This window comes from Phaseolus vulgaris, chromosome 11 (assembly GCF_000499845.2).
Source record: "Phaseolus vulgaris cultivar G19833 chromosome 11, P. vulgaris v2.0, whole genome shotgun sequence".
NCBI lineage: Eukaryota > Viridiplantae > Streptophyta > Magnoliopsida > Fabales > Fabaceae > Phaseolus > Phaseolus vulgaris.
Window position 1 is genome coordinate 3,611,444 of NC_023749.2, and position 24,876 is coordinate 3,636,319.

Consider the following 24,876-nt stretch of genomic DNA (forward strand, 5'->3'; position numbering starts at 1 on the left):
GTGTTAGAGGGCATTTGTTGGTAGCCTTGGGGTATGGTTTATGGCCATCAATGGTTCTTATCTCTGAAGATGTCCAGACCTTTTCTGTTACTATTATGTCAAAAGGTTGGTTTAGTTTCTAATGTAGTTCTTTTTCTCCCTGGCATTCGTTTAATGCTTCTGCTCAGAGTTTCTCAACATCACTCCAGCACTTCTCTTGTATATTTGACCTCATTATTTTTATTTAATTGCAGTGTTTTCGGGGGACAGCTTGTTCTATGGTCGGTTACCCTTGTTAGAGTACATTTTGTGTTGGCTCACTTGTTTGGTTCTTTGGTGGAGTGTAAACTTGTACCATCCTAATATTTCAATCTCTTGGAGTTATATAAAGTAAAGGTGTTCTGATAAGTATCTGATTCATGGTATGAGCATTGTAGGGAGTCACCATAATACTTCTTTTATTGGATTTTCTGCTTTTAAAGTGTTGAATTTGCTTTCGATCGAGTCATGTCTCACATAACCACACCTGTGATAATAATATCAATAAGCATGAGACTTCAAGCACACAAGTTCCTTGCAAGAATTCCCTCAAATGTAATTCCGGGTCCAAATGCAAGTATCAAGCCCCATTCAGAATCTCCTCTACCATCTTTTCTAGTCTTGAGAGCCTCCTCTATCATATACTCCAGCACATACACAATGGTGTTGCTGCTAGCATTGCCATAATCCATGAGAGCCCTTCTACTTGCACTTAGCTTCTCGGGTAACAAATCAAGTCTCTTCTCAATGCGATTCAAGATGGCAGGCCCCCCTGGATGCACAGCCCAAAACACCTTGTTGTACTCCTTATTCTGGAACCCAACAACACTCATTAATTTCTCACAGAATCCTTCAACATTGTCTTCAATTATCTGAGGAAGTTCCCTTGCTAGCTTGAAGCTTATCCCCTCTTCTGTCAGCCTCCCATCAATTTTCTTCTCAGTGTGTGGCAAAAACTCCTGAACTGCAGTGTGAAGCTCAAAGAGAGGCTTCTCATACTCCAATATTGGGTCTGACCCAATTATCATGGCACCAGCACCATCCCCAAAGAGTGCCACCCCGACAAGATCATAGGGTCTATCTGCACTTGGTGGCTTGAACCCAATAATTGTAGTTTCTGAGGTAGCAAGCAACACCCGACTTCCAGGGTTGTTCTCAGCTATGTCCTTTGCAACACGTAGGCCAGCCACACCTCCTGAACAACCAGCGAAATAGAGCATGATTCGTTGGGTATCAGGGCTCAGTCCTAGTCCTTTCGCTAGGTAAAGATCACCACCAGGTAGTCTTGCTTCACTAGATGACACATAAACCAAATGTGTTATGTCTGATAATGATCCACCCCAGTTCTTAATGCAACCTAGTGCAGCCTCAATGGCCATTTCTGTCACTGCCTCGTTGCATATCTCTAGCCTCTGCTTCACTGTGGGGGTGCCTTCAGTCACAAGCTCTGGATACTTTATCAGTATTTCCTCTGACATAACCACGTACCTTGTTTTCACTGTGGTTGTTTTGCCTGTTTATACCACATCAAGCCAAAGTCAGTGTCTCATTGACCTGCCTTGAGGTTTATTTTATTAAAATCAGTTTGGTTTGGTTTCTGTTTAGTAATTTTGCACGTGGCTTCAAATCAACTTCCAAACGAAAGCAACATCAGGGTTTGTTTTAAACATACATTTTAACTCTCTTTTTTATCAAAAAAGAATAAATAAAATAAAATGAGGTATTATAGGAGTGTCTCAATCCTTGTAAAAAATCTCAAATCAAGCTTCCAAGCACCCAACCAGCTGAGGATCCAGCAGACATTATAACACATCGAATATATTAACATATGAGATCAAGATACAAGAGCACAACAAATACAATTACATTAACCTTCAAAGGAATCACATTCTCAAAACAAGACACAACAGTCCAACAACTAAACAAGATCTTTGTCAGCAAACAGAAACAGAAGTACACAAAACATCCAAGTACATTTGCAACTTTTGATCCAAACATTCATAACAAGTTTGGGTAAAGCCATTGTTTGTTGTATTCAAACATGATTTCAGGTTTCCACACATTGTTGTATTCAAACATGATTTCAGGTTTCCACACATTGTTGTATTCAAACATGATTTCAGGTTTCCAACTGTTTGAAGAGTAAAAGGTGGTGGAAATAAAGAGTACACAAATCACCTGACATGAATAACAATATCCCTATGTATACATAGAAAAGGGTAAATTGGTGAAAGCTTGTGTGTGTACTTACAAAGTCTAGTGAGCTTCTGCTTAAGCTCAGGATTGTCACAGTTTGTGCTCCTGAAATATCCATCAACTAAATACTCTTGCATGACAAGCTGTGGAGGGAAAGCCTTGCCAAGAGCTAATATGGTAGCCTTCCCAGGGTTGACCCCTTTCTTTGTAACACCTTTCCAAATACCTTCTTCTCCCATATTTCTTCTTAGGTAGTGATATCAGATGCATGTAATTTCCTCTACCTAGAGAAAGCAGAACCAGTTGTATATATAATCTTCCAAGCATGTCTATGACTTTGTGGCGTGACAAGTTTATAATAGTATTACTTGATGCACACAACTTTTGTTATATGTATAAAATGTGGGTTAGTTAGGAGGCAAGTTGTTCATGGAGATCATATTGCATTAGTTGATGGGAAGATGTTGAGGATTTGTTTTTCAGTTGAAGTTAGATCAACCACACAAATGGCACCAACCATGAACCATGAACCATCTTAAGTCACTTCAACTACCATGATTAAGGTGGTCAACATAACACTTGAGATAAGAAAAATCCCCAGCAACAATACTGAACAATATGGATTTGCTATCTAACCATCCATCTCTCTCTAATGCTGCCACATTGATCCTTAAAATCAAAGATTAACAATTATCTTTTTCTTCAGTAAAAAAACTTTTTTAGCAAAATTTGAGTTGGTATATAACATTCATACTGAAAAATGTGCTTATGACTAAATAGTTGCACATGTAGGTCTTGAAATGTAAAAATATTATGTTGGGTTAAAAATGTATGAATCATGTTTCATTCATATATGTATATATATTAATCAACATAATTATTCATATATTTTTTATCTCTATGACTTCTGTGCTTCTATCTTCTTTGCAAACACAGTGGCAGTATACTATGCATATAAATGTTACTGGTGTATTTTCATGAATGGAATAAGTAGGTACCAGCAATGCTCCCTGGTATGGTTGATGGAGACCGTTCTCAGCTTCTTCCGCGCCGACAGCTGTATGCTGGTCCCATGTCAAAGTTGAGAATGCTCATGATCTGTCGAATGCCAAAACCTGAAGAAGTTCTCATAGTTGAAGATGGAAATGGGAACATCCTTAGTGAAACCTTGAAGGACAATGATGTGCATGTTCGGTACAAGGTTATAAGGTGACACCTTAATTCTGCTAAAAGTCTGTTGAATATTCATATCTATACATTAAAAAACTGTCTCAGTTTTTATCCTCAGAATAGTGTTTTAATAGATTGGTTATGTATAGTATTGTTTGTGATATTCAGTTAATTGGAGACACTTTTTGATTGGCAATCACTGGGAAAAATGCGAGATTACTACTCTAGATGTTAGTGCCGTCATTCCAAGTAATGACTATGTCATGAACACATACAATTAATTACACACATTTAATATGGCAATAAATGGCTGAATTATTCAAAGAGGGACTAATGAGGTCAGTGGGAGCAATGTTGGGGTGTGATGTTTCCCTGACTGGAAGGTTGTACATAAGTTGTTTGAGTTTATGCATGAGACCCATCTTGGAGTTCAGGTTATTTTTCCTACTTTGAAGCTTTCTGTCTCTACTTTTGCTAGCATATTATTCCTTATCATACAAATCATGGGTTGGTGGAATATAATCTTAATCTAAGCTAACACCTCTTTACTATGTTTATTTTGTTTGTGGTGGGTCTTTGTTTCAGGATATGGCTTGTGATACATTTCTGAAAATAGTTCAGAAGTGCAAGCGTGAATTTGTGATCACGCAGGTCTGCAAATTTTTTCCTTCCTAAATATGTAGCCATTTTATTACAATCTTGCATATAACTTGAGTACATAATCTAACTGCCTCAATGATTGGTATTTCAGGTTGGGGAAAATGAACCGTTTGTGTGTGAGATTCTGAATGGCCTTCCCAACAGCATTATGGATCTTGAACCCCATCAAATACATTCTTTCCATAAATCTGTATGCCTTTAGAAATCTATAATCTCAAGTTCATTGGTTAAATATATATACATGTTTTTTTCCCATATGCTCTATTTATATACTTGTGTTTGCACATATTTAAGTAATATTCTTGTTTTGTAGGTTCATCACATGATTGAGGCTGAGTCTAATGTGCAGAAGAAAAATGAATATTTTCAGCGGTTGATGGAGCTCCAAAATCAGGTCTTCCGCTAAATAATTTTCATTCTGCTAAATAAAAACATATTACAAAGAAAATAAATGTAAAATTTAAAGAATTGAAATACACATTTATATACAATTCTCAAAACGGTATATTCTAGAATTAAACTATCTCAGAAAATTACTTTCCAAAACTCTCTTGAAAGGTATCCTGGAATGATGAAAAAAATGAAAAAAAAATAAATTCTAGACATAATATCAAATATTCATTGAAATGTTTTTATACGAATAACTTAATTTAATAAATTGTAATGCAATGAAATTAAAGTAATACTTGTGTACCTCTAATAGAAAAAAATACAGTGTTGAAAGGAAAATGATGCTTTGAGAATCTTGAAGTTGTATACAACTCTTGATGTAATGAGTTTAAAAATAAATATATATAATAAATGATAAATTTGTAATTAAATAATATTAAAATATTAAAATAATAATATTAGATGTTGTAATGCGGTTGTATAAAAAATATGAGTTGTCAATATATCATTACCGATGGTTATAAATTGTGACATAGAATCTGAATATTGGCTATGGTTCTAGGCAAGTGAGCCATCATTAGTACTACATGATTCTATTCACCACAAGAAACACAATGGCACATGATTGTTACCATTTTGTGACAATGGTAGCGATTGTGGTATTAAGTTTGTGCACAAAATTCTTGTACTACAGAGCGAACTGCTAATGGCATTCTGACTTCATGTGATCCATCTTCCCAGAAGAGGTAGCCAAATGAGAATCTGCCTTGAATTCGTAGCTTCGAAGAAAACGTTACCTTAAATTTCATTTTCTTTCGTTTAGGACTAAATGTCAAGGTTGGTGGCACAACTGTGACAGATACGCCAATTGGAGCTTCAACACGAGCAGTGTAGACAGATTTAATTGGGCCAACATTAGTGACTGTTCTTGAAACTGTGAGGGGTTGCTTCAGCTCAGGAATAATAATAGAAGGGAGGTTCATGTTTAAGAGGTACTTGTGTGATTTATGGCATTTGGTAGGAACTCCTGTCAAAAAGCTTATGGCAGTGTCGTTGTAGTCCATAGAACAAAGGAAATGAATGTAGTCTGAGTTTTTCATGTCATATACCAGACCAGGATCTGTCACTTTGTTAGGATCAACATGTCCACCTCCGTAGTCAAATGGGTCAGCTTGTTTATGAGGTGCTCCCTCAGCCCAAATATACTCATGGTATTCATTTTTCAGAGAAGCTTCAGAAAAAGCACAGAAAATTAGGGCCTTCGACAGTATGATATTGAAGTGTGAGATGAGACAATCTAGTGAGAGAGTAAAAAAAAACTAAGGAGTTATTCTTGATCTTTTAGGTTTGTTTCAAGTCATTTGATTTATGTAATTGATATCATTCCTCTCAGACTCTCTTAATTTATCTGCTCCTCTCTCACCCTCTGTGTATGTGTATATACATATCTGTACATGGATGTGTATAAAGTGAGAGATGAGAAGCGTAAGAAAAATGTATTTTAGCTATACATTTAGAATGAATGATTAAATCTACTTTTTTCAATAATATAGATTAGTTATGTATTGTTTTATCTTTTAAGCTTAACTAAATGTGTTTCCTACATATATGAGACTTAAGAAACATACTAATATGCTGTCAAAAAAGAACATACTAAAATTGTTTTATCTCTTAAGATTTTACAAGATAGTTTCCTACATACTTAAGTCATAATAACATTTAATCCAGAAAAAACCCCGTAAATATAAGATAAATTCTATGGTACCCGGCTAAATTTAAGAAGTTTGCTGATTTTTGAGTGACATAGCAACTCTATAGATACTTTTAGTGTTATTCTAATTAAAAGTCATGTTTTAATTTGGTAAGGATTTTCCAGGTAAAACTTTTATGACCAGAAAACAGCACTAGAAGCAGTTGAAAAAACTGATTCTAAAATGTTCTCTTTAATTTTAACCAGTTGTGAAATGAGCAAGAACATTTTACCTGTTGTGACAAGGGCAGATTTAATTGCAGCAGGGCTCCAAGTTGGATGGACAGTTTTTATAAGTGCAACAATACCAGAAATGTGAGGGCATGACATGGAAGTTCCTGACTCAATGTTGAAGGTAAGGGGCTGCAACTTTTCTGATTTTGCATCAGATACCAAACGCTCAGAAGAAGCAGGTGACCAGGCCGCAAGAATATTAACCCCAGGAGCAGCAATGTCAGGCTGCACCACATTCAACATAAATGTAAAGCTTTGCCTTTTGTTAAGATAAAAAATAGCTATTTATGACATTCAGGAGGAATGATCAGAACCTTCAATACTGAAGGAGACAAAGAACTTGGTCCTCGCGAAGAGAAGAATGCCACTTCCGGTGATATCTGTTGGCCAACAACTGTTTTTGTTTTGCCAAACTTTATTACAGGATCTCTACAATATACATGCATTCATTACAAGGTATTCGTACGTAATTAATTTGCTATTAGTATGCAAAAACATAAAGAAACCCAACATGGAATGTCACCTTGCAACTACTATTACTTGCATTTAGTACCATAGTGTCAGTGTTATTTTCTCGTTAGATCTGGAGTTTCATCTGGGTATATACACTATGATTTAGTAAAGTTATTTACTGAGTAAATTATTGAAGTAAAATTCCAAATGTGATAGGAGCATAATACCATGGAAAAACCATGTTGTTATCATGTAATAATAAGACTTTTCAGTAATCAATAATATTATGCTTTCTCAAACCAAATACTCTTGTTGCATTTTCTTTTTAATTCTGAGAGATAGATGAAACTAGCTAGCTGCATTTTCTACCATGAAAGATATATGTGCAGGTTACCGACCCAATAGACTCAACAACCATGACTCTGATACTACATAAAAATTCGAGTGAAAATCTAATTCAAATTTCTAAAAGCTAGTTCATAAAGTGAGAGTTATTCTCCCTTTACTGTATACACTGTTCTAGGCGAATCACTAGATGTTGTCATGTTGCACTTACAGAGTACTCACCTAGTTGCTTCTATGTATGATAGAATAGTTGTTCCCGTGATAAAATCAACTTGGACACAGGGTTTACTCCATGATGTATCAACATCTTTTGTAGGAAACTGAGCAAATATGAGACCAGAGCCCCCAGCTTCCGTAACTGTTCTTATAGCTACTGTGGCCGACCTCTGTGACCGAGACTGGAAACACAGAATTGCTTTACCTTTTGCTAAGGTGGCATTCAGACTCCCTGAATTGCAGCCCCTGAACAAAAAACAACAGATATGCACTACTTTCAGTCACAGTCACGACAGTTTCACGCAGATATCGAGCAAATACGAACAAGGAAATTTACCTTGCGCTTTCTTCATCAGCATCCGAAGCTGCTATGTCTTCTCCAAAAACTATTGGATAAAACTTGCTCAAGTCTTTTCCTGTATATAAACTCTGACCCTATATGAGGAAATAAAATATAGTACTGTGTCTGCACTGCTAACGGTTAATCTAGCAAGGATGCAAATTATTAACATACATTTTGTGTCTATTTGCTCAGTTTAAGGTTTAGATTTGCATCTATAAAATACCCCTTTTGGGCTTTACAAATTCACTTTTAATTGCAATTATTTTGGCCAGTGTTTTGAATCTACCTACAAATTAAATCACCTGAGAATGATATTCAGGTTTAATCTAAGAGTAGATGCTTGTTCAAAAGAGCATTCTTCAGTCTAACAAACTTTACTTGCAGAATCTTAATAAGGTAACAAACCTACACTTTAATTTCTTAATTATACTTAAGTTAAAGTATAGTGGAGGAAAGGAATTAAGCCAATGATATTTTAAAATATTTTACAAAGTCGGAGACTAAAATGAAATTTCTATAAACTCCATCACTAAAGTGAGTCAAGTAACTAAGGCTTACAAACTTATTAGGACCAAAAATGGAGGCTTAGTTGAACAAAGGACCTGCAGACATATGGAAATGGATGTATAATGTATTGTTGCTTCATACTTGACATGCCAATCTTATATTCGTAAGGAGATGAAGATTCATTACTGTTATCTGAAATCCTAAGCTAGGCTCATCTCAATCAATAAATAACTTCCTGGGCCTCGTTGGAATAAAAAAAATAATCGCTTTTCATTTATTAAATGTTTGAAGAATTTTGTGGTGAAACATCACAACAAGAAAGATGAAGTACCTGTAGAGTTTGATTGTTTCCGAGGATAATCCTTGATGGAAATTCTCTGTCTATGGTACTAGCAGCAACGGTAATAACCCAAGGTGCAGTGTTTATGACAGTTTGGGAATATGGACCAGAATTGCCACCAGAACATACCACAGAAATTCCTTTAGCAACAGCATGAAAAGAACCAATGGCCAGTGCATCCTCAACATAAGTAGGAAGTGGAGGATCTGAGCCAAGAGATGCTGAAAGAATGTCTACCCCATCAAATATTGCATCATCAAAAGCTGCAAGAATATCTGCTGAGCTGCATCCCCCAGTAGACCAACAAATTTTGTAGACAGCCAACCAAGCTGATGGAGCACCACCTCTTGCCAACCCTTTAGCTAGTCCCATAAAGCTTGCATTTTCCACTGCAACACCAGCTGCAGTAGATGATGTGTGAGTGCCATGGCCTGATGCATCTCGAGGAGACAAGTACTCCACCCCATCACTTGTATTTAGTTTACCAATTTCAGCTTCATATCCTTTAATATACCAACGTGCACCAATAATTTTCCTGCCATCATATGAAAGGATACCATTTAAGGTTACATTTTCCCCCAGAGTGTTCAAAGTAGAAAACATAAATGTAAATTTACTGGACCTCTCAATTTTAGAGACAAAACATAATTAGTTGCTATATTGATTAAAGTAGAGACCATTTTAGAGACTAAAAAAATTTTTGATTTCTAAATTGGTTTCTATTATTGTTAAATAGTTTATAAATTGGTATCTAATTAGCTACCAATGTTTTAACTACCAATTATTTAGATTCTAAATTTAGTAGCAAAAACTTTAATAGCTAATTAAATATCAATTTAGAAACTATTTAACACTAATAGAAACTAATTTAGAAATCAAAAAAATTTTAATCTCTAAAATGATCTCTAATTTAATCCTAACAACTAATTATTTTTTGTCTCTAAAATTAATTTCTATTTAATGAGTTTCTTGTAGTGTCTTAACAATTCCTTAACAAATTAAAGACATCCTACTATCAGCCACAACAAAAACACATTAGTGAATTAGGAAGTGTTGAGTTTTGGAGCTCATCGAGTGCCTAAGTTCAATAGTGGTTGTAACTTGGAACATTTAAAAAGGAAATTGAATGGCTAGAAATAAATTCTGAATGAACCTATTGCAAGTGGAGCGGTTGAAATTTTCTCCTCCTTGGCATACACCACGCCAGTGAAGAGGAGGATTGCCCATGTGTTCATCTCTAAAGCTCTCAGACTCTGGCCAAATACCTGAAGAGTAAAGAGCCAATTATATAATCACAATCTCATTTTATGATGTTAACATGCACAGCGTGAAGCAATTCCATACTAACCAGTGTCCATGATGCCGATGATGGTGCCTCTTCCAGATTGACCCCTAGAAAGAGCACTGGTTATCATTTCTTGCTTTACGTTCAAGAAGTCCCAACTTCTTGTTGTGTGAAGACTGAGAATTTTATTTGGAATTACACGGACAACCCCTGGGAAATCTGCATGTAAATAATACAGAAAAGGAGTGAAAATTATTAATTTATTAGTACTTATTTGGGAGAGCTTTGATTGAGATATGATAGAGTTCTCATTCTAGGAAAACAGAACATTTAAATACTCCACCAAACATCTCATACTATTTCCACAAGAGTTGAACATCCCATAATACCCAAATTTCTACTGCAATCACTCATCATCATATGCAAGTGCAATCAATTTGACTCAGAGCCACAACTTCTGTATATTACTTCCCAACGTATATTATTTTACAACCATCATTTTGACATTATGCTAACTAGAGAGATTGTAGTTTTTGTATCTGTCAGAATTATTTCATAATTTGAAATCAGCTATCTTTCTGCATGATTTCCTTAATTTCACTAGGATCTAAAAAAATCGTGCATGATGGATCATGGAATAGTCCGTGACTGTTGCTAGCTTAGGTTGGTACTGTGTGTCACGAATCTGGGGACCACTTTCACTTTTTATTGAGGAAGTACAAAGGTTCACATTTCTTCTAATAAAGTCTTTTTTAAAGGATAATAATGGTCAAACAATATCAATCTTCAAAATGTTCACCTTCATTTTGATCCTATTTATTCATTTGCACAGAAAGTATTTTGCAATGCTTTCACATATCCCCTACTGTGGATATAGACTCAGCTTGAAATTACCTGCAATGAGCCTAGCTTGGGGCTGACTTAAAACTGCAGCGAATCCAGAAAAGCCATGCTTATAGCTATACAGAATGGACTTCCTAGCAGCGTCTTTGCTGTTAAAATAAAAAGGAAGATATCAGATTCTGAATTTTAGTTTTTAAAGGAAGTTTCATAACAATATGCAAAGTAGGTTTCTCATGTTGAAAATTTCAAACATGTTATGTGCATCAAAATAGGCAGGGTAGATAACCTCATGGTTTCCCTCACACACCACATTTCCAAACTCAAATTGAAACTTCAGAGGAACAGAAACAATTTCACAGAAAAACAACAGCAATGAATTAAAGGGCAATTAACCTTCCGAGAATTCTTGATAGTATGTCAAGGTGGGAGTCTTCAACCAACTGTTGCTCACTCTGCTTTATTCTGTTGTTGCCCATATACACAATATGGACCTGCAAAAACCAGAAAGAGAATCAAATAAGTAGGATGCAACTAAGGGAAAATAAAAATGTGGTTGGTAGAAAAAAGAAGAAGCATAGTTTACATACATTGCTTGAGGCAAAGGTGACAAGGACACAAGCTTGTTGTTGCAGAACAAGAATTACAAAAGTAATGACTAAGTTCCAAGCAAGAGCCATGATGGAGTGAAAGCAAGAATGAGATTATGAAAACAGCACTGTTTGAGTGATGGTTTGGCTTAGTAGATTTTGGATAGTATATGTAACAGTGTACATAGATGTCAAAGAAACACACCCACTAAGTACCTGCTCCACCACCACTGCCAGCATTTACTCTATGGTGGGCTCAGTCTCAGCTTTTGGCTCCATCATTGATCTTGGAATCTTTGTACCTATTAAGGGATAAAGTGAGATAGAAACGGGGATTGAGGACCATGAAAATGATCTTTCTTCTAGATTGCCACTTTCTCTTTCCAACCATGTCCTGTTGCATTGACTAATATCGGAATAATTGATGGTGATGTCAACTCCTTCTATTATTTATTGTTTATAATATGCATAATGTGATTCCAACCAGGGAACAGAACACTTTTCTGGCTCAGAAAGAACAGGTATCAGTCTCAATATTTGAAAGGAATTTTACTTTATTCTTGGATAAAAAATTCACAACCACAAAGACTCTGCATATATATTAATCCTAGAGGTTATTTCCATCCAAAAATCTTAAAATTTTGTCAAAAAAATAAGTTATTAACAGAAATTTTATGATTTATTAATGATTGATAGTGTCTTCAAAGTTGATGGTATTCATAGTAACTACTGCAACAGTTTATGACTACTTGTCATCTTTCAGGAGCTGGAAAAGTTTAGGTTATAGTTATTGGAAGGAAGTAACCTTCTCATTCAAAGGAAAATGTTCTCAGAGCAATGACATTAGAGTAGAGATTTCAAATTTCAAAGGTAAACTCAAACCATGTGCACTAACTTGAAGTGAATCAGAATATAAAGTTTAACTCAACTTTATAAAATCAATTTCAATTTTATAAAATTTTACACTTACTTATATAATATAAAATATTTATTTTAAATTAATTTAAAATTACTTATATAATATAAAATATTTATTTTAAATTAATTTAAAATAAGATGATGTTACACTTATTTATATATTATAAAAGGTTTATTTTTAATTAATTTAAAATGTAAAAAAAAAATATAAATAAAATAAAATAAAGAAAACTTAGAGAAAATGAGACATGAGGTAACTTTTCATTTAAAATTATTATTATTATTTATACTTATATACAAAGGAATTCACCTTTTTAACTTCTGTAAACAAAATATATTTATATTAATATTTAATTTTATGAGGAATATTACATTATTTTTTATTTTACTTTTAACATATTAAAACAGTTATGGGAAACAGTTTTAAACATAGAGAAAAAAAAATTAATTTAATTTTCTAAAATATTTCTTCATTTTTTTCAATTTTTATGAAAAGTTGCTGATTTCAAATTTGAATTTTTGAATTTTTTTACCTTTTTTTTCTCTTTTTGCTTTTTCTCATTTTTTTCTCTCTTCTTTCTCAAATTTCTCGTACTCTCTTTCTTTCATACATACTAATAATAAAAAAAGTGGATGTCCGGGTAGTTTAGATAAAATTAATAAACTCTGGTAGGAAAACAAATAAATTTAATTTCTTCATAAATGAAATTTGATCTTGCGGTGCTTTAGAAAAGTGATAATTTAATGGTAACTGTTTCTATTTAAAAAAATAAATAAATAAATAAAATGGTTTTTCGAAGAGACAAGTTTGTGGAGGAAGGATCCAAAAGCTCGGCGAACGGATATAGTTTGGAAGTTGTTGGTAGCAGAAGCAGTGCTATGAGAAAGAATCAGTGAAACTATTATCGTGGCTAGATTCAATTTCTTCGTTCCTCTGAACGAAATTGAATTCAATGGATGCTATCAGAAAGCAAGCCTCCAAGCTTCGAGAACAGGTCGCTCGCCAGCAACAGGTTCGTTACTGCAGATCCTTCGCTTTCTCCTTTATTTCTCTGAAATTTGTTAGAGTTTCTCAAGGTTTTCTTTATCATTTCCTATTTTCCGATGCAATTCTCGTTTAGCTCCCGCTGCGCGGTTATAGCCTTGTAGTTGTTGCTCTCGTCAAACATGATGCCGTCGAGTATTGGATCTAATCGAATTTCGCACTTGCATTGTGAAAATCAATTAATGAAACGGTAGATTCGAGATGAATTTTAAATCGGTAGCTTATCTTGCTAAGGCGTTGAGATCGGTAGCTGAATTCGAAATCACCGCGTGTGTATGAGTTTCCGTGCCTTTAATTGTGAGGATTATGCTTAAATTAGTATCTGATTAATATCAGTGTCTGAATTCAAAGTCACCGAGCCACGTGCATGCCTGTGTTTCATTTCATCAATGAACATAACATAGATGCAATTTAGTAGCAGATCAGAATTGGAGTTTTACATGGATAATCTGCGTAATAAATAAAGGTTTTCATTGAAAACCAACATTGGTTACCGATATCAAACTTCAGTTAAAATTGGAGAACAACAGCACGTCTACCTTTGAAAGTGCATGTAGGTTTTGTCCTTCGTTAGTTGTGACGATTAAGTTTTTTTTTTCTTCTTTTTGTCTCGAATGTTCCTTTGGCTTGATTTGTTTCTTTCTCAATCAGCGAGGTGCTAACTAAAATTCAGAACTGTTGCTATTCAGGCTGTTCTGAAGCAATTTGGGGGTGGTGGTTATGGAGGTTCAGATAATGTGGCTACCAATGGAATGGAACTCCAGCTGCACCAGAAACTTGAGAAACTTTATATATCGACGCGTGCAGGGAAGGTTGCTTGGTTCTTCGATTTCAATTATTTTCTATTCGTGTATAGTTCATGTCAATTTATCTCTTCTTCTCTAGGCTGATAATAGCTCTCCTATTGTGTTTTCAGCATTATCAAAGGGATATTGTTCGTGGTGTAGAAGGTTATATTGTTACTGGGTCTAAGCAAGTGGAAATAGGCAAGTAATATTGGTTTGGGAAGCTTTTGTAAAAATTTGTTGCTGTTACTTTGCAGGAAATATTGTTATTGAATTCCTATGTATCGCATGTAAACAGGAACAAAGTTGTCAGAAGATAGCAGGAAATATGGTGCAGAAAATACATGTACCAGTGGTAATACACTGAGTAGAGCTGCACTAAGTTTTGCACAAGCACGTGCTCAAACGGAGAAGGAGCGTGGAAATTTACTAAAAGCTCTTGGTACACAGGTACTGTATATGTATTGATGCTTTCTGTTGTGTATATGTTGATGTATGAGCTCATTGAGCAGTACTTGCAACGCAAGGTTTATAAGGCTCAAACCTGACTTCACAGAAATAATGATTGGGTTTCCACTAACTGAACTGGTTTACAGAATATGATTGAGATTTACAGATATTTAGCTCTATTTTAATCTAATGCAAAAAGAACATGCAGGCTATTATGTCCAAATCCATTATGAATAGAATTTAATAGTCTCACTCATATACCGAGTTCATGAATCTTGCTTTATCTATAGCGGTGTCTCATATTGTTGACCAGGTTGCAGAGCCCCTAAGGGCAATGGTGGTGGGAGCTCCATTGGAGGATGCACGCCATCTTGCTCAACGTTACGACAGAATACGACAAGAAGCTGAAGCCCAGGTATTCTAAAATTTATCTTTCATTTTTTTTAATCAGCAATATTATCTTTCACTTAACTTTTCAAAACTTGTTGGACTTCCACTTTCATTTGTCAGCCTGTTTTTTGTTGTCTCCCGTGTTTCATTACATGTTTCGATAAGGATTTTATTTTGCTATTTGACGTGTAATTACTGTCTTTTTAACCTAGACAGGCTATTGAAGTTTCTAAACGCCAGGCAAAAGTAAGAGAAATGCCACCCAGTGCTGAGAATTCTATGAAATTAGAAGCAGCTGAAGGGAAGCTGCAAGATCTGAAGACAAACATGACCACACTGGGGAAGGAAGCAGCTGCAGCATTGGCTGCTGTTGAAGCACAGCAACAGAGGTTAACTCTTCAGCGTCTTATAGCTATGGTATTGCAGTGTGCCCTTACGATTCCGCAATGCTTCGATTTAATGAAAAACGCTGGATCAGAGTCATAACTTCTCATTGATCCCACATCTTATTTCTTCTTATGAAGGTTGAAGCAGAGCGTGCCTATCATCAAATAATCCTACAAATACTTGATCAGCTTGAGGGGGAGGTAAGCATTCATATCACTTGCTCATTTGACCATTTATTCCGCATACAGACGCTAAATATTCCTTTTGACGGACAGATAATTTTATTTCGATATCAACTTGATTTCGTGCTGTATGTTTATTGATGATAGATGATATCAGAACAACGACGAATTGAAACCCCTCCTATTCCCAGTCTGGATAACAGCATGCCACCACCTCCGTCATATGAAGAAGTGAATGGTGTCTATGCATCTCAAGCACATAATGGAACAACAGATAGCATGGGTTACTTCTTAGGAGAGGTTAGTACGAGACTGCTTCTACTCTCTTGTACACAGGGAAACACCTACAAATATTAAATTTTGAGAAAGGTGACAACTGTTTTCTTTTTTAATTTTACTCTTCTTGCAGGTTTTATTTCCATATTCTGCTGTATCCGAAGTGGAGCTAAATCTATCGGTTGGTGATTACATTGTTGTTCGAAAGGTTCGTTGAACCAAAAACATGACTTATCTCGCACAACCCCCTCGCGCTCCCCTCTGGTTTTGGAGGGTGCTCGTGCTTCTCTTGAATTACATTATTTCTGCCATCATTTCACCCATGCTAACGGATTAATATAATTTTCGAAACAGATTCGGGTAATAACCAAGTAGAGTGCATTTATACTATTCTCATGCAATACTGAACCCATCAAAACAGAACTAAAGCAGTATTGATAACCTGATATGAACTCTGAACATGATCGATTATGTCATTGCCCATTCATCTCTGAATGATTGTTTGGTCATCTATTTATGATGTTGCTTGTGTGTCCCAAATCAAGCTGTTGTGCTTCACGTGCTGATGACTAACACAAAATCCTTGTTTTTCAAGTTGGCCTGATTTTCCTTTGGTTAATGATTATGGTGGCTGTGGTTTTAACAGGTGACAAACAGCGGATGGGCCGAGGGCGAATGCAAAGGCAAGGCAGGTTGGTTTCCGTTTAGTTACATTGAAAGGAGGGAACGTGTTCTTGCAAGTAAGGTGGCTGAAGTGTTTTAAGCTTTTCCTGTTGAGTTGGTTTCTTAACCTGCGAATTTTGTATGTATGTTTTGATATGTAAAACAAATTGATTTGGGATATAGGTGGAAACTTTTCCCATGTGATTATCATGTAGAATTTATAAATGAATATTTTGTTATCCACTTTTATTTTATTGCACTCAACTTGTTTCCTTTATACAAGTGCTTATGCGACTTCTAAGAACTAATTATTTGGGTGATCTCATTTGTCATTTTGATTATGCATCAAACTAATTTTAGTTAGAAGTGACGTTTTCTTTTTATTATAAATTTTTATTCATTAAATGTCAACCAATTTTGGATTTATAATATCTTCAGCATAAACTCAAATATGTGAATATTTATCTAAAATCATGTTCATTGGTATTTTAAATTGATTTTGAAGGATTTAATGTTAATCCGTGTTTTTGGACTCATTGACGTATCGATGAACATGTTAAAATATAAACTAACTGAAATATAAATGAACTGAAATTATATCTAACTAATGAAATTATTCAAGATTTTAATATATCGGTCATAATTTCAAAGAAAAAAAATTATGTTCAAAATCAAATTTTAATAAAACTATTTCTTTATGTTCACACTTCAACACCTGTGCACAAAATTTTGGTATAATCATACTTTTGAGGATCTAACGAAGTTTTTCTATAATACAATTTAATATCGTTGCACTAAAAAATTGAAATTGAGATCATTAATTAAATAAAAAATTATTTTGTAGAAATTGACTTACACTGTGGATGATATTAAATAACAATCTATTTAAAGGAACGTTTCCATCAATTTAATTAAGAGAAAAATAGTTTTCACTTAAATTTATTGCCATCCTTATTACAATTAATGTCAAGGATTTTAGTTCACAATGTTTGCTAAGTTGCATATCTCCTACCTGATTGCAGCATGAATAAAATTTTCTATACTTGATACATTTTTTGTGTCACTTCCTCTCATTCCTTCTGAATGAAGTTTTCCCCAATATAAAAAATACATTACTATTCTGAAAGAATGAGAGGTGACTAAAAAATTTACGAAATGCAAAAGTATTATTTGTATTGTTGCATCAGATTTCTTTTGTAGCACTCTCATAGTTTATGCAGTTGGCATTTCTGACATATATTAACAACAAAAAATGAATCAATACACAAATTAAATAATCAAATTAAACTAGTCTTAAAATTAAAGGATGAAAAATATTTGTTTTATCTGAATTAAATATTTGTATATTCATACCCTTCTTGTTACTTGTTTTTCAACAATTATCTAATTCATAATATTTTTATAATTGTTTCAAATTTATATACACATCTTATGTTAGTTTCATTCATATTTAATTTAGATAAATATAGTTTTGATTCCTTAATATTTTGAAATATTTGTTTCAGTGAATTGAAAATGAAGTGTACCCAAAGCAAAATGAAAACTTCCCCTTGTGCAAGTTCGTTAACTCTCTGTTCCTAAACAGTTTGCTACACGACTGTTTAACAACTCTAAATAATAAAGAATTAAAATATAAATTAAATTATTGAATAAAAATTAGTAAAACGGGTTATAAAATAGTGGTATAAATTTCAACACACTCTTATCTAATGAATATTAGACAAGTAGAAAAATGTGTTTTATAATAAAAAAATTGTTTTTATTTAATTTATTCACAAAAGTGTGAACTTACAAAAATATAGTTTTTATTATTTTAAGTAGGTTTAAACAATTTTAAAATGATAAAATAAGGGCTGAAAGGATCTGTAACCATGTTTTCTAGGGCTTCACAGTTTTACAAGTACTCAACAACGAGGAAAACGTTTCAAGTACATTGCAAAACCATTAAGTGACTTGTTATAATAATATATAATATATTAAATCGAGTCACGATTTACCATTTATGAATAGAAGAAGCGGGAAATTTTCAATTCTTCTCACTCACGTTTGGAAAGACAAATCTAAATAGAATGAAAAAAGGAGTGGACAATTTTATAAATAAGGATAATTGTTCTTACAATTTTCACCGTACATTAAAATTAACAATAGAACTTAACTTACACTAGTTATTATGGTGGTTAGCAGACAGATAGGCAAAAATGATGGAAACCATGATGACCAGCATGACAATCTGCAGGGATGGTTTACGTCAGTATATTCTAAGAAATGCAGAATCCAGTTTAAAAAAGCAAAAGCCAAAACGTACCATAAATGAGCCATATCCATTTTCATTCTTCACAATGAATGATTTCCTGCTTAAAAGAAACCAAGGGTTTGTTTGTTAGACTATGAATGGTAAAAAAAGACACTTTTGAAGCAAATCGGTCATGTACCTTTTACTCAAGAGACCAGATTCTCTGCAACTTTTCTGTATAGCTACCAGCCTGCTCAATGTTTTTGTGGCATTGGGATCATTTTTGTCAACCTACAATGGAAAATATAGAAGCTTTTTATTTGGAAAAGGACGGCTTTAAGAACTGCTGCTTATAGGGGGGAAAACGGCAAGATCGGCAATTTTGAACTTTGGCTACTATAAAATGTCTTTTACATTAGGTCAATGGAATGGTAGGATCAAGGGTTATTTGCTATTTTCTTGGGAAAAAAACACCCAACCAGGAAATTTTTTTGAAGTGTGTGCATCAAGTTATTGATGAACCAAAAGTGTGATCCTTTTAACAGATTGTTCAGGGTAGAACAAACAAAACAATATAGTGACTCTGCAATCCAATGAAGACTTGTAAGACTGTAACTTGCTTTATTGTTCAGTCAACGACTTCAAATATTTATTGTAGCAATTGCTACCGTATTGTGGCAAAAACTATGGTTTTAGTAAAAGTCATAGTCATTTTCCCGTTGTAAATATTATGTGTTTATTGTATAAACATTCAGTAGGAAGTAGGAATATTATCCAATCTTAAATGCAACATGAGTAGCGTTCACATTCTTCTGTTGCAAACCTAATACGGTGTTAATGACAACAGATTCATACCTTGGACTCCAACACAGAAGCAAAATCAAAGAAAGCGCCATAGACATCAGCCATAGTCTTTGTTCGGTCAATCACCTTGGCAGTTAAACCTATAAATTGGAAACAAAAATGAATAAATAACATCTAGTTTGATATTACACACCCACAAACAGTAACAGCGTATAACAAGCACAAAACCAATAGTTACATGTTGATCCTTTTTTATTCCCAGAAGAAAAAACAATAGTTTGAAAATGAAATGGGAAGAAAGGAACCCATACAAATGCCACAGCTAACGTACATACATCTAGGTTATGGTATTATCACTTCACTTCAAAATTATAAGGATATCCATCATAGAATTGTAGCTCCTGGCCTCTAAACTAAAAAAGTATATGCTATTTAGCATTAGCTACTTTGTCCAAGTTCAAACTGTCTTTCCAATTCTTAACCAACATCCATAAGGGAGGATGCAAGTATTTATTTAGATGTGATATTTAAACATCCAAGCTACAAATACAGAATCTAACAGGATATGGACATCACGCAGCCCAAGAGTAGTTATCTTTCAGACAAATGCATATGCAGGTTCCATAACAAACAGATTCCAAGGCAATTTTATGGGGATTGATTCAGCATGAAATAACGTGAAATCCAAATTGAAGCAATTAAATATTCCTACGACTTCAAAAACATATGTCCTGTCTTATATACCAATTGTGGCTTTACGTTTAGCATGCCTCAAAATTACATTACAAGGACTTCAGTATCAAAATAGTTGTTCTGACCTCTCCTCATTTTAACTACACCTCTGAAGACCTCAATGTTGTTGTAACATAACGCTAGTGTTCCAATTGCCATTATCTGTCACAGTGCAGCTATGTCAAATAAACATCAAAATTACTGGGGAAAGATTATCAAAATAACTATTGCTAGATACATTAATCATTAAACATAAAATGAATATGAACGAAACTAACACCCCTTTGACCCCAAAAAAAGTTAATAGTGCTTAAAGAAAAATAGGTTCCACATAGCATCAGGGTAATCCACCCAAGCAGCTTCTTCCTCTAGAACATATGCAGCTCAAAAGAAAAAATTTCTTATTCCACATAGTATTAACTAAAACCAGCAAGGCTATATAGCTAAACCCTCAGACCATCATGATCTATTAAAATAACTCAACCACAGGAAGACGATCTGTACTCTAACAATTATTGTACATGAAGTTTTGATTAAAAGATATTCTGTTTCATGGCTTACCACTCTGTATCGGTAAAACATTTAACTAAAAAATGTATAATAGATTGTTATTAACACATCTTTTGGGAAGTCTTTAAACTAAATCTTAGAAGAAACTGAAATAATATATTCATTTTACTTTTTCATATTTTATTGAACTGAATAGGGAGGAAGCTGAAATTATTAAACTCTTCTGAAACATAACATGGTATGCAAACAATATAAAACATGCAGATAAATTACGGTATATCATTGCAACAAAGAGTGACATGAACTAAATAACAGTTCCATCAGAAGTAACTAAGTAAAAGAACAGCACCTGGGGTATAGCACAAAAGCGAAATATAGACGAGTCTCTTAAAGCAGCCATGTATATTAAGGAATCTTCAGCATGCATCAGAGCATTAGTGACCATGTCATTTAAGCATTGTACTGCTTTAACAGAGTTCTCCTCATATTTCAAATCCTGGATTATAACAATTAAATTGAAGTGACAAATAAGAAACCCATACATCAGCACACCTGGACATCGAGCGAAAGTCAAAAAGGCATTTCATGTGTACGTTAAAAGTGTGACTGGAAATTTGATTTCACCATCACACCGTGTGAGATTAATGAAATGGGGGAGAAAGAGCAGAAAGGATTTGTGTAAGACTTTGTGCCCCTTCAATTTAGTGTTTGATGGAATTGATTTTAAACTGTCAACTATAATTGACGTGCGTGCTTAAATTAATCTGAACCACATACTTGTCATGGGACATGTGCTTTTTCATTGGAGAATGCGAGAACTGATTTTCTAGCTTTTGAAATTAATTAAGCTAGATGTAAATTCCTGTAGTGTAGAGCCAAACCTCGAGTTTGTTAACATATTTACTCCAAATCTCTCGTGGCCAGAACATGCGTGACTTGGGGATTTCATTGATGTCTTCCAGATAATCTCGAATGATGTTTGTTTTCTGCAATCTCAAGAGGTAGCATAAAATGTAAGCAAGCAATTGCAACCGTACTGCAGTTTTCATATCTTACAACCATGATACCTGAAGAAACAAGCCCATTGAATTGGAAAGGGAATCAGAAGCCAGATCTTCTGAACCAGAGGCATGGAAGAGCTTTGATAAACCCAGCCCAACAAGTCCAGCCACGTAGTGACAATATTCATCATAGTCATCAATTGTTTCAACCTGCAGATGGAAGAAAAAGGTCTCTTGGCATAAATCAAGATGATCTTTCTATGTTGAAAACATGGCAGAAATCCCTTTGCAGCATAGTGTTCAGTACATAAGAACTTATAATAGATGCATTAACAATAATAGTAGTATAACATCAAAATTAAAAAATTGTTGTGTTTAAATAAAAATAAAAGATATCTGTTTTCAAATCATTATATTGACCATCTCTCTAAATTGCCATCTACCAAACAAGATAATTTAAAAGACCAAAAATCATTAAAAACCAGAAACTAGCAGGACATTTAAAGGAATAACAAACATCATATAATGTCTTGTCAATCACAGAGGTTCACAATATTAATTGTAAGATAATAAACATAATATTTGCAGAACAGAAGCCTTGTGAGACAAACCTCCTTGCAAATAAATTTGGCCATGCCAGCACCCATTCTTTTTGTAATGTCCTCAATTGCTTCCTGATAGCTGCAAAAATCATTGACTAACATTTAACTTGTTTGTCATAGAATATACAGCAATAATTTAATTACATAAATAACTGAGAAAAGCTAAATAAAAAGGAAGTGAATCAATAGTCCATATACACATCTCCGTTGGTCGTGAAATCTCTTCAATTTGAACAATATGAATGCACCAACACAAATTATAGAATGAGATCCCCAGTTTAGGCCTTAAATATTTTTTGTGTAAAAACCTACCAGAGACCAAGTGGAATATAACTAGCAATGGACAGGAACCCCGAAATTTTTGTAACTGGTGAAAAAAATACAAAATACAGAAACCTCTGTGTTATAATGTGGAAATAATTGATAATTCTTATTAATCACAGATACAAAACACCATGTTTATTCATCAGTATGTAATCGACATTATAATAAGTAATTCCAACCCAAATTTTAATATTCCAGAAAGGGATACAAATGAATCCACAAATGTTATTCACAAAGATATTCTATTGGTAGCACAGCATGCATTAATGATAAACAGTACACACCCCCACTTCCCCAAGTGTAATAACAATGATAGCATAAAATTGGAACCAAGATTCAAAGGGCTGCTGCTGATTGGAAAGGAAAAATCATATGCTGTGGAATTTAAAGTTCAATTTAGGTAAACGAGCACAGATAAAAACTGACTTCTTTCCAAGTTCCAGAAAAGCAGTTGAAACATGATGAATCTGGTCCATTAGAACTTTGTACTCCTTTGTGCCACCTAGTTACATTAAAAACAATTAGTGTTCGAATCAGCATGAATAAATTTGGAGGCTCATATACTATAAACTCATTCTTCTCGTGATCAATAAAGGTTGTCTTTAATAACAATATAAGTAATTCCTGTATGTAGTTTAAAATCCCATTCAATTTCTGAAAAAATAAGTTAGATGTGGTTAAATTGAATATTTATGACTAAAAAAACCACAGATTGGGAAAAGAATGTTCAAATTGTATTGAATCTTAACTTAGCATAAAAATATTAAATAAAGAGCACAAAGACGACACACTCACATGAAAAGTGCCAATCACGATCATAAATATGACGGTGAAAAGCTATCAGTATAGGCACCTTGACATCTGTAGCTATGCTAGTGTCATCCTCTGTCAAAAAAAAATTGAGTTACAACAATATAGATAATTTCAATTTTGTAACAACGGAAGAGTTATTGTTTAGAATAACTTTAAACTAAACATGCATCGTTCAAAGGAAATGGACGCAATAACCAGCAGATTCATAAGGACTCGGAAATTCTATGCCAAATATGCGTGCCTTCCATAAAGTATTCTAGAAAAAGAAAAAAACATTGAAAAAAAAAAAACTCGAGCTACTGGTTTTCAATTGAGTTTCCATTTTCAAGAGCTTCTAAAAAGAGCAGAATCTTAAAATCACTATCGTTTCCCAAAGAAGTTGGACGATAACACCAATCCCTGCACAACATTCAAAGCTTCAAAAAATAAAAGAAATAAAAACAAAGCATTGAACAATCACATCTCCACACAGCGTTGATAATTAAAACCGACAGTACTGACATTCATTCGTCATCGCAAGCTACAAAAAAACAAAACAATAAAAAGCGCGCGCATCCAATCGAATATACGAATACAAACCAACGGTGTCGAGCGCTCGAAGAACCAGATAGAATATGCAAACCTGACGGAAAAGGAAAACGAGGTCAGTGGAGAAAAGGCGGAATCGAAATCAGAAAACGAGAGAGGAATCGGAAGGAACTAACCGCGTTGCGAAGGTCGGTGCCGAGCTGCTGAATGACGAGTGCGAAGCTTCTAGAAACCTTGTGCAGCATAGTGTAACAGAAGGCCCAGTGCAGCTCCGGCGGGATCTGCTTCTCAGCGTTTCTGGCGGCTATTTTGAGCTTCAGCAACGGGTAAAAGTCATCTGGATGCTTCAGAATCGATCTCAGAGTCCCCATTCTCGAAGCTTCCGCGTTCGAATTTCGATAACCACAATCGACGTTCTTTGGAGCTATTTGTAACTGCGCAAGATCTTCCCTCCGATGGTGACTACGACTACTTCGCCTTTCGGGTTTGCCAAATTTTGGAAAAAGGGAATATATAACTATTTATTCATTTATGGATTTAATTATTATTTATTTATTTATTTATTTGAGATTGAAAATTATAAATTATATTTCTAGTCACACTCGGTATCAGCTAGCAATTGCTTTCATCCGCGACATAAATAAACATAAATAAAACAGTTTTAAATATATAAATTAAGATGTGTCTTCCAATATAAATCATCCATTATCTTATTTAGATTCTAGACATTAAAATCCAAAAGTTTTTTTTTCTTATTTTGGATACCAAAATTCAAAAAAGATAAAAAGATAACCAGAGAATTAGCATTTTCATTTTGTAGACAAATTCGTTTAAATGCACGTCTTGTCCCTTTGTCTGGACTGGATCAGATTTTTATATAGGAATCATCCTTCCTT

General features: G+C 34.2%; 5 protein-coding genes and 1 long non-coding RNA gene across 9 annotated transcripts; 3 read left to right on the forward strand and 3 right to left on the reverse strand.

Annotated features, from left to right (window-relative positions):
• LOC137811117 (uncharacterized) lies at window positions 1-1,616 on the forward strand. The gene is made up of 2 exons (XR_011081036.1): window positions 1-105; window positions 234-1,616. It is a non-coding gene; the product is annotated as an uncharacterized lncRNA (long non-coding RNA).
• Window positions 405-3,350, reverse strand: LOC137811104 (type III polyketide synthase B-like). The gene is made up of 3 exons (XM_068612694.1): window positions 3,213-3,350; window positions 2,270-2,498; window positions 405-1,531 (listed from the first exon to the last, which is right to left on the reverse strand). Exons 2-3 carry the CDS (start codon window positions 2,451-2,453, stop codon window positions 537-539), a joined length of 1,179 nt encoding a protein of 392 aa, XP_068468795.1. The 5' UTR covers window positions 2,454-2,498; window positions 3,213-3,350; the 3' UTR covers window positions 405-536.
• A 410-nt stretch (window positions 3,351-3,760) lies between these two features.
• On the forward strand, window positions 3,761-4,460 carry LOC137811112 (protein EXPORTIN 1A-like). Its single transcript, XM_068612707.1, has 4 exons — window positions 3,761-3,818; window positions 3,970-4,035; window positions 4,136-4,234; window positions 4,358-4,460. The coding sequence occupies exons 1-4, from the start codon at window positions 3,792-3,794 to the stop codon at window positions 4,448-4,450; spliced, it is 285 nt and encodes a 94-aa protein (XP_068468808.1). The 5' UTR covers window positions 3,761-3,791; the 3' UTR covers window positions 4,451-4,460.
• A 450-nt stretch (window positions 4,461-4,910) lies between these two features.
• Window positions 4,911-11,586, reverse strand: LOC137811093 (subtilisin-like protease SBT3.9). Its single transcript, XM_068612684.1, has 11 exons — window positions 11,338-11,586; window positions 11,144-11,241; window positions 10,802-10,899; window positions 9,971-10,126; window positions 9,776-9,887; window positions 8,614-9,157; window positions 7,770-7,867; window positions 7,439-7,678; window positions 6,733-6,847; window positions 6,418-6,643; window positions 4,911-5,665 (listed from the first exon to the last, which is right to left on the reverse strand). Exons 1-11 carry the CDS (start codon window positions 11,425-11,427, stop codon window positions 5,097-5,099), a joined length of 2,346 nt encoding a protein of 781 aa, XP_068468785.1. The 5' UTR covers window positions 11,428-11,586; the 3' UTR covers window positions 4,911-5,096.
• A 1,312-nt stretch (window positions 11,587-12,898) lies between these two features.
• LOC137811124 (SH3 domain-containing protein 2-like) lies at window positions 12,899-16,697 on the forward strand. Of its 3 annotated transcripts, none has more exons than XM_068612735.1 (10): window positions 12,899-13,268; window positions 13,990-14,112; window positions 14,217-14,286; window positions 14,384-14,535; window positions 14,849-14,950; window positions 15,142-15,342; window positions 15,450-15,512; window positions 15,642-15,794; window positions 15,904-15,978; window positions 16,417-16,697. In XM_068612735.1, exons 1-10 carry the CDS (start codon window positions 13,209-13,211, stop codon window positions 16,531-16,533), a joined length of 1,116 nt encoding a protein of 371 aa, XP_068468836.1. In that variant the 5' UTR covers window positions 12,899-13,208; the 3' UTR covers window positions 16,534-16,697. The 3 variants fall into 3 exon arrangements, with proteins under 3 accessions (XP_068468836.1, XP_068468828.1, XP_068468845.1); XM_068612727.1 differs by having other exon boundaries at window positions 13,047-13,268; window positions 13,974-14,112; XM_068612744.1 differs by having other exon boundaries at window positions 13,060-13,268; window positions 13,952-14,112.
• Window positions 16,698-18,498: 1,801 nt separating this feature from the next.
• On the reverse strand, window positions 18,499-24,876 carry LOC137811141 (squalene synthase 2-like). 2 transcript variants are annotated; one of them, XM_068612767.1, is made up of 13 exons: window positions 24,157-24,876; window positions 24,032-24,074; window positions 23,435-23,524; window positions 23,066-23,141; window positions 22,325-22,394; window positions 21,780-21,923; window positions 21,594-21,698; window positions 21,062-21,208; window positions 20,289-20,364; window positions 19,522-19,610; window positions 18,866-18,957; window positions 18,739-18,784; window positions 18,499-18,663 (listed from the first exon to the last, which is right to left on the reverse strand). In XM_068612767.1, the coding sequence occupies exons 1-13, from the start codon at window positions 24,349-24,351 to the stop codon at window positions 18,595-18,597; spliced, it is 1,242 nt and encodes a 413-aa protein (XP_068468868.1). In that variant the 5' UTR covers window positions 24,352-24,876; the 3' UTR covers window positions 18,499-18,594. The 2 variants fall into 2 exon arrangements, with proteins under 2 accessions (XP_068468868.1, XP_068468858.1); XM_068612757.1 differs by having other exon boundaries at window positions 18,739-18,787; window positions 24,157-24,590.

Excerpts from the sequence above, each read along its gene's own strand:
- LOC137811104 (XM_068612694.1), bottom strand. The coding sequence starts at position 2,453 with ATGGGAGAAGAAGGTATTTGGAAAGGTGTTACAAAGAAAGGGGTCAAC. Across the intron at positions 1,532-2,269 it reads GCAGAAGCTCACTAGACTTT|GCAAAACAACCACAGTGAAA; the intron begins GTAAGTACACAC and ends TGGTATAAACAG.
- LOC137811112 (XM_068612707.1), top strand. The coding sequence starts at position 3,792 with ATGCATGAGACCCATCTTGGAGTTCAG. Across the intron at positions 3,819-3,969 it reads AGACCCATCTTGGAGTTCAG|GATATGGCTTGTGATACATT; the intron begins GTTATTTTTCCT and ends TCTTTGTTTCAG. Across the intron at positions 4,036-4,135 it reads GTGAATTTGTGATCACGCAG|GTTGGGGAAAATGAACCGTT; the intron begins GTCTGCAAATTT and ends TTGGTATTTCAG.
- LOC137811093 (XM_068612684.1), bottom strand. The coding sequence starts at position 11,427 with ATGGCTCTTGCTTGGAACTTAGTCATTACTTTTGTAATTCTTGTTCTG. Across the intron at positions 10,900-11,143 it reads CTATCAAGAATTCTCGGAAG|CAAAGACGCTGCTAGGAAGT; the intron begins GTTAATTGCCCT and ends TTATTTTAACAG. Across the intron at positions 9,888-9,970 it reads CATCGGCATCATGGACACTG|GTATTTGGCCAGAGTCTGAG; the intron begins GTTAGTATGGAA and ends TTTACTCTTCAG.
- LOC137811124 (XM_068612727.1), top strand. The coding sequence starts at position 13,213 with ATGCTATCAGAAAGCAAGCCTCCAAGCTTCGAGAACAGGTCGCTCGCC. Across the intron at positions 14,951-15,141 it reads GACAAGAAGCTGAAGCCCAG|GCTATTGAAGTTTCTAAACG; the intron begins GTATTCTAAAAT and ends TAACCTAGACAG. Across the intron at positions 15,979-16,416 it reads ATTACATTGTTGTTCGAAAG|GTGACAAACAGCGGATGGGC; the intron begins GTTCGTTGAACC and ends TGGTTTTAACAG.
- LOC137811141 (XM_068612757.1), bottom strand. The coding sequence starts at position 24,351 with ATGGGGACTCTGAGATCGATTCTGAAGCATCCAGATGACTTTTACCCG. Across the intron at positions 22,395-23,065 it reads TTTCTGGAACTTGGAAAGAA|CTATCAGGAAGCAATTGAGG; the intron begins GTCAGTTTTTAT and ends TGATTTTTGCAG. Across the intron at positions 18,788-18,865 it reads TCTGGTCTCTTGAGTAAAAG|CAGGAAATCATTCATTGTGA; the intron begins GTACATGACCGA and ends GTTTCTTTTAAG.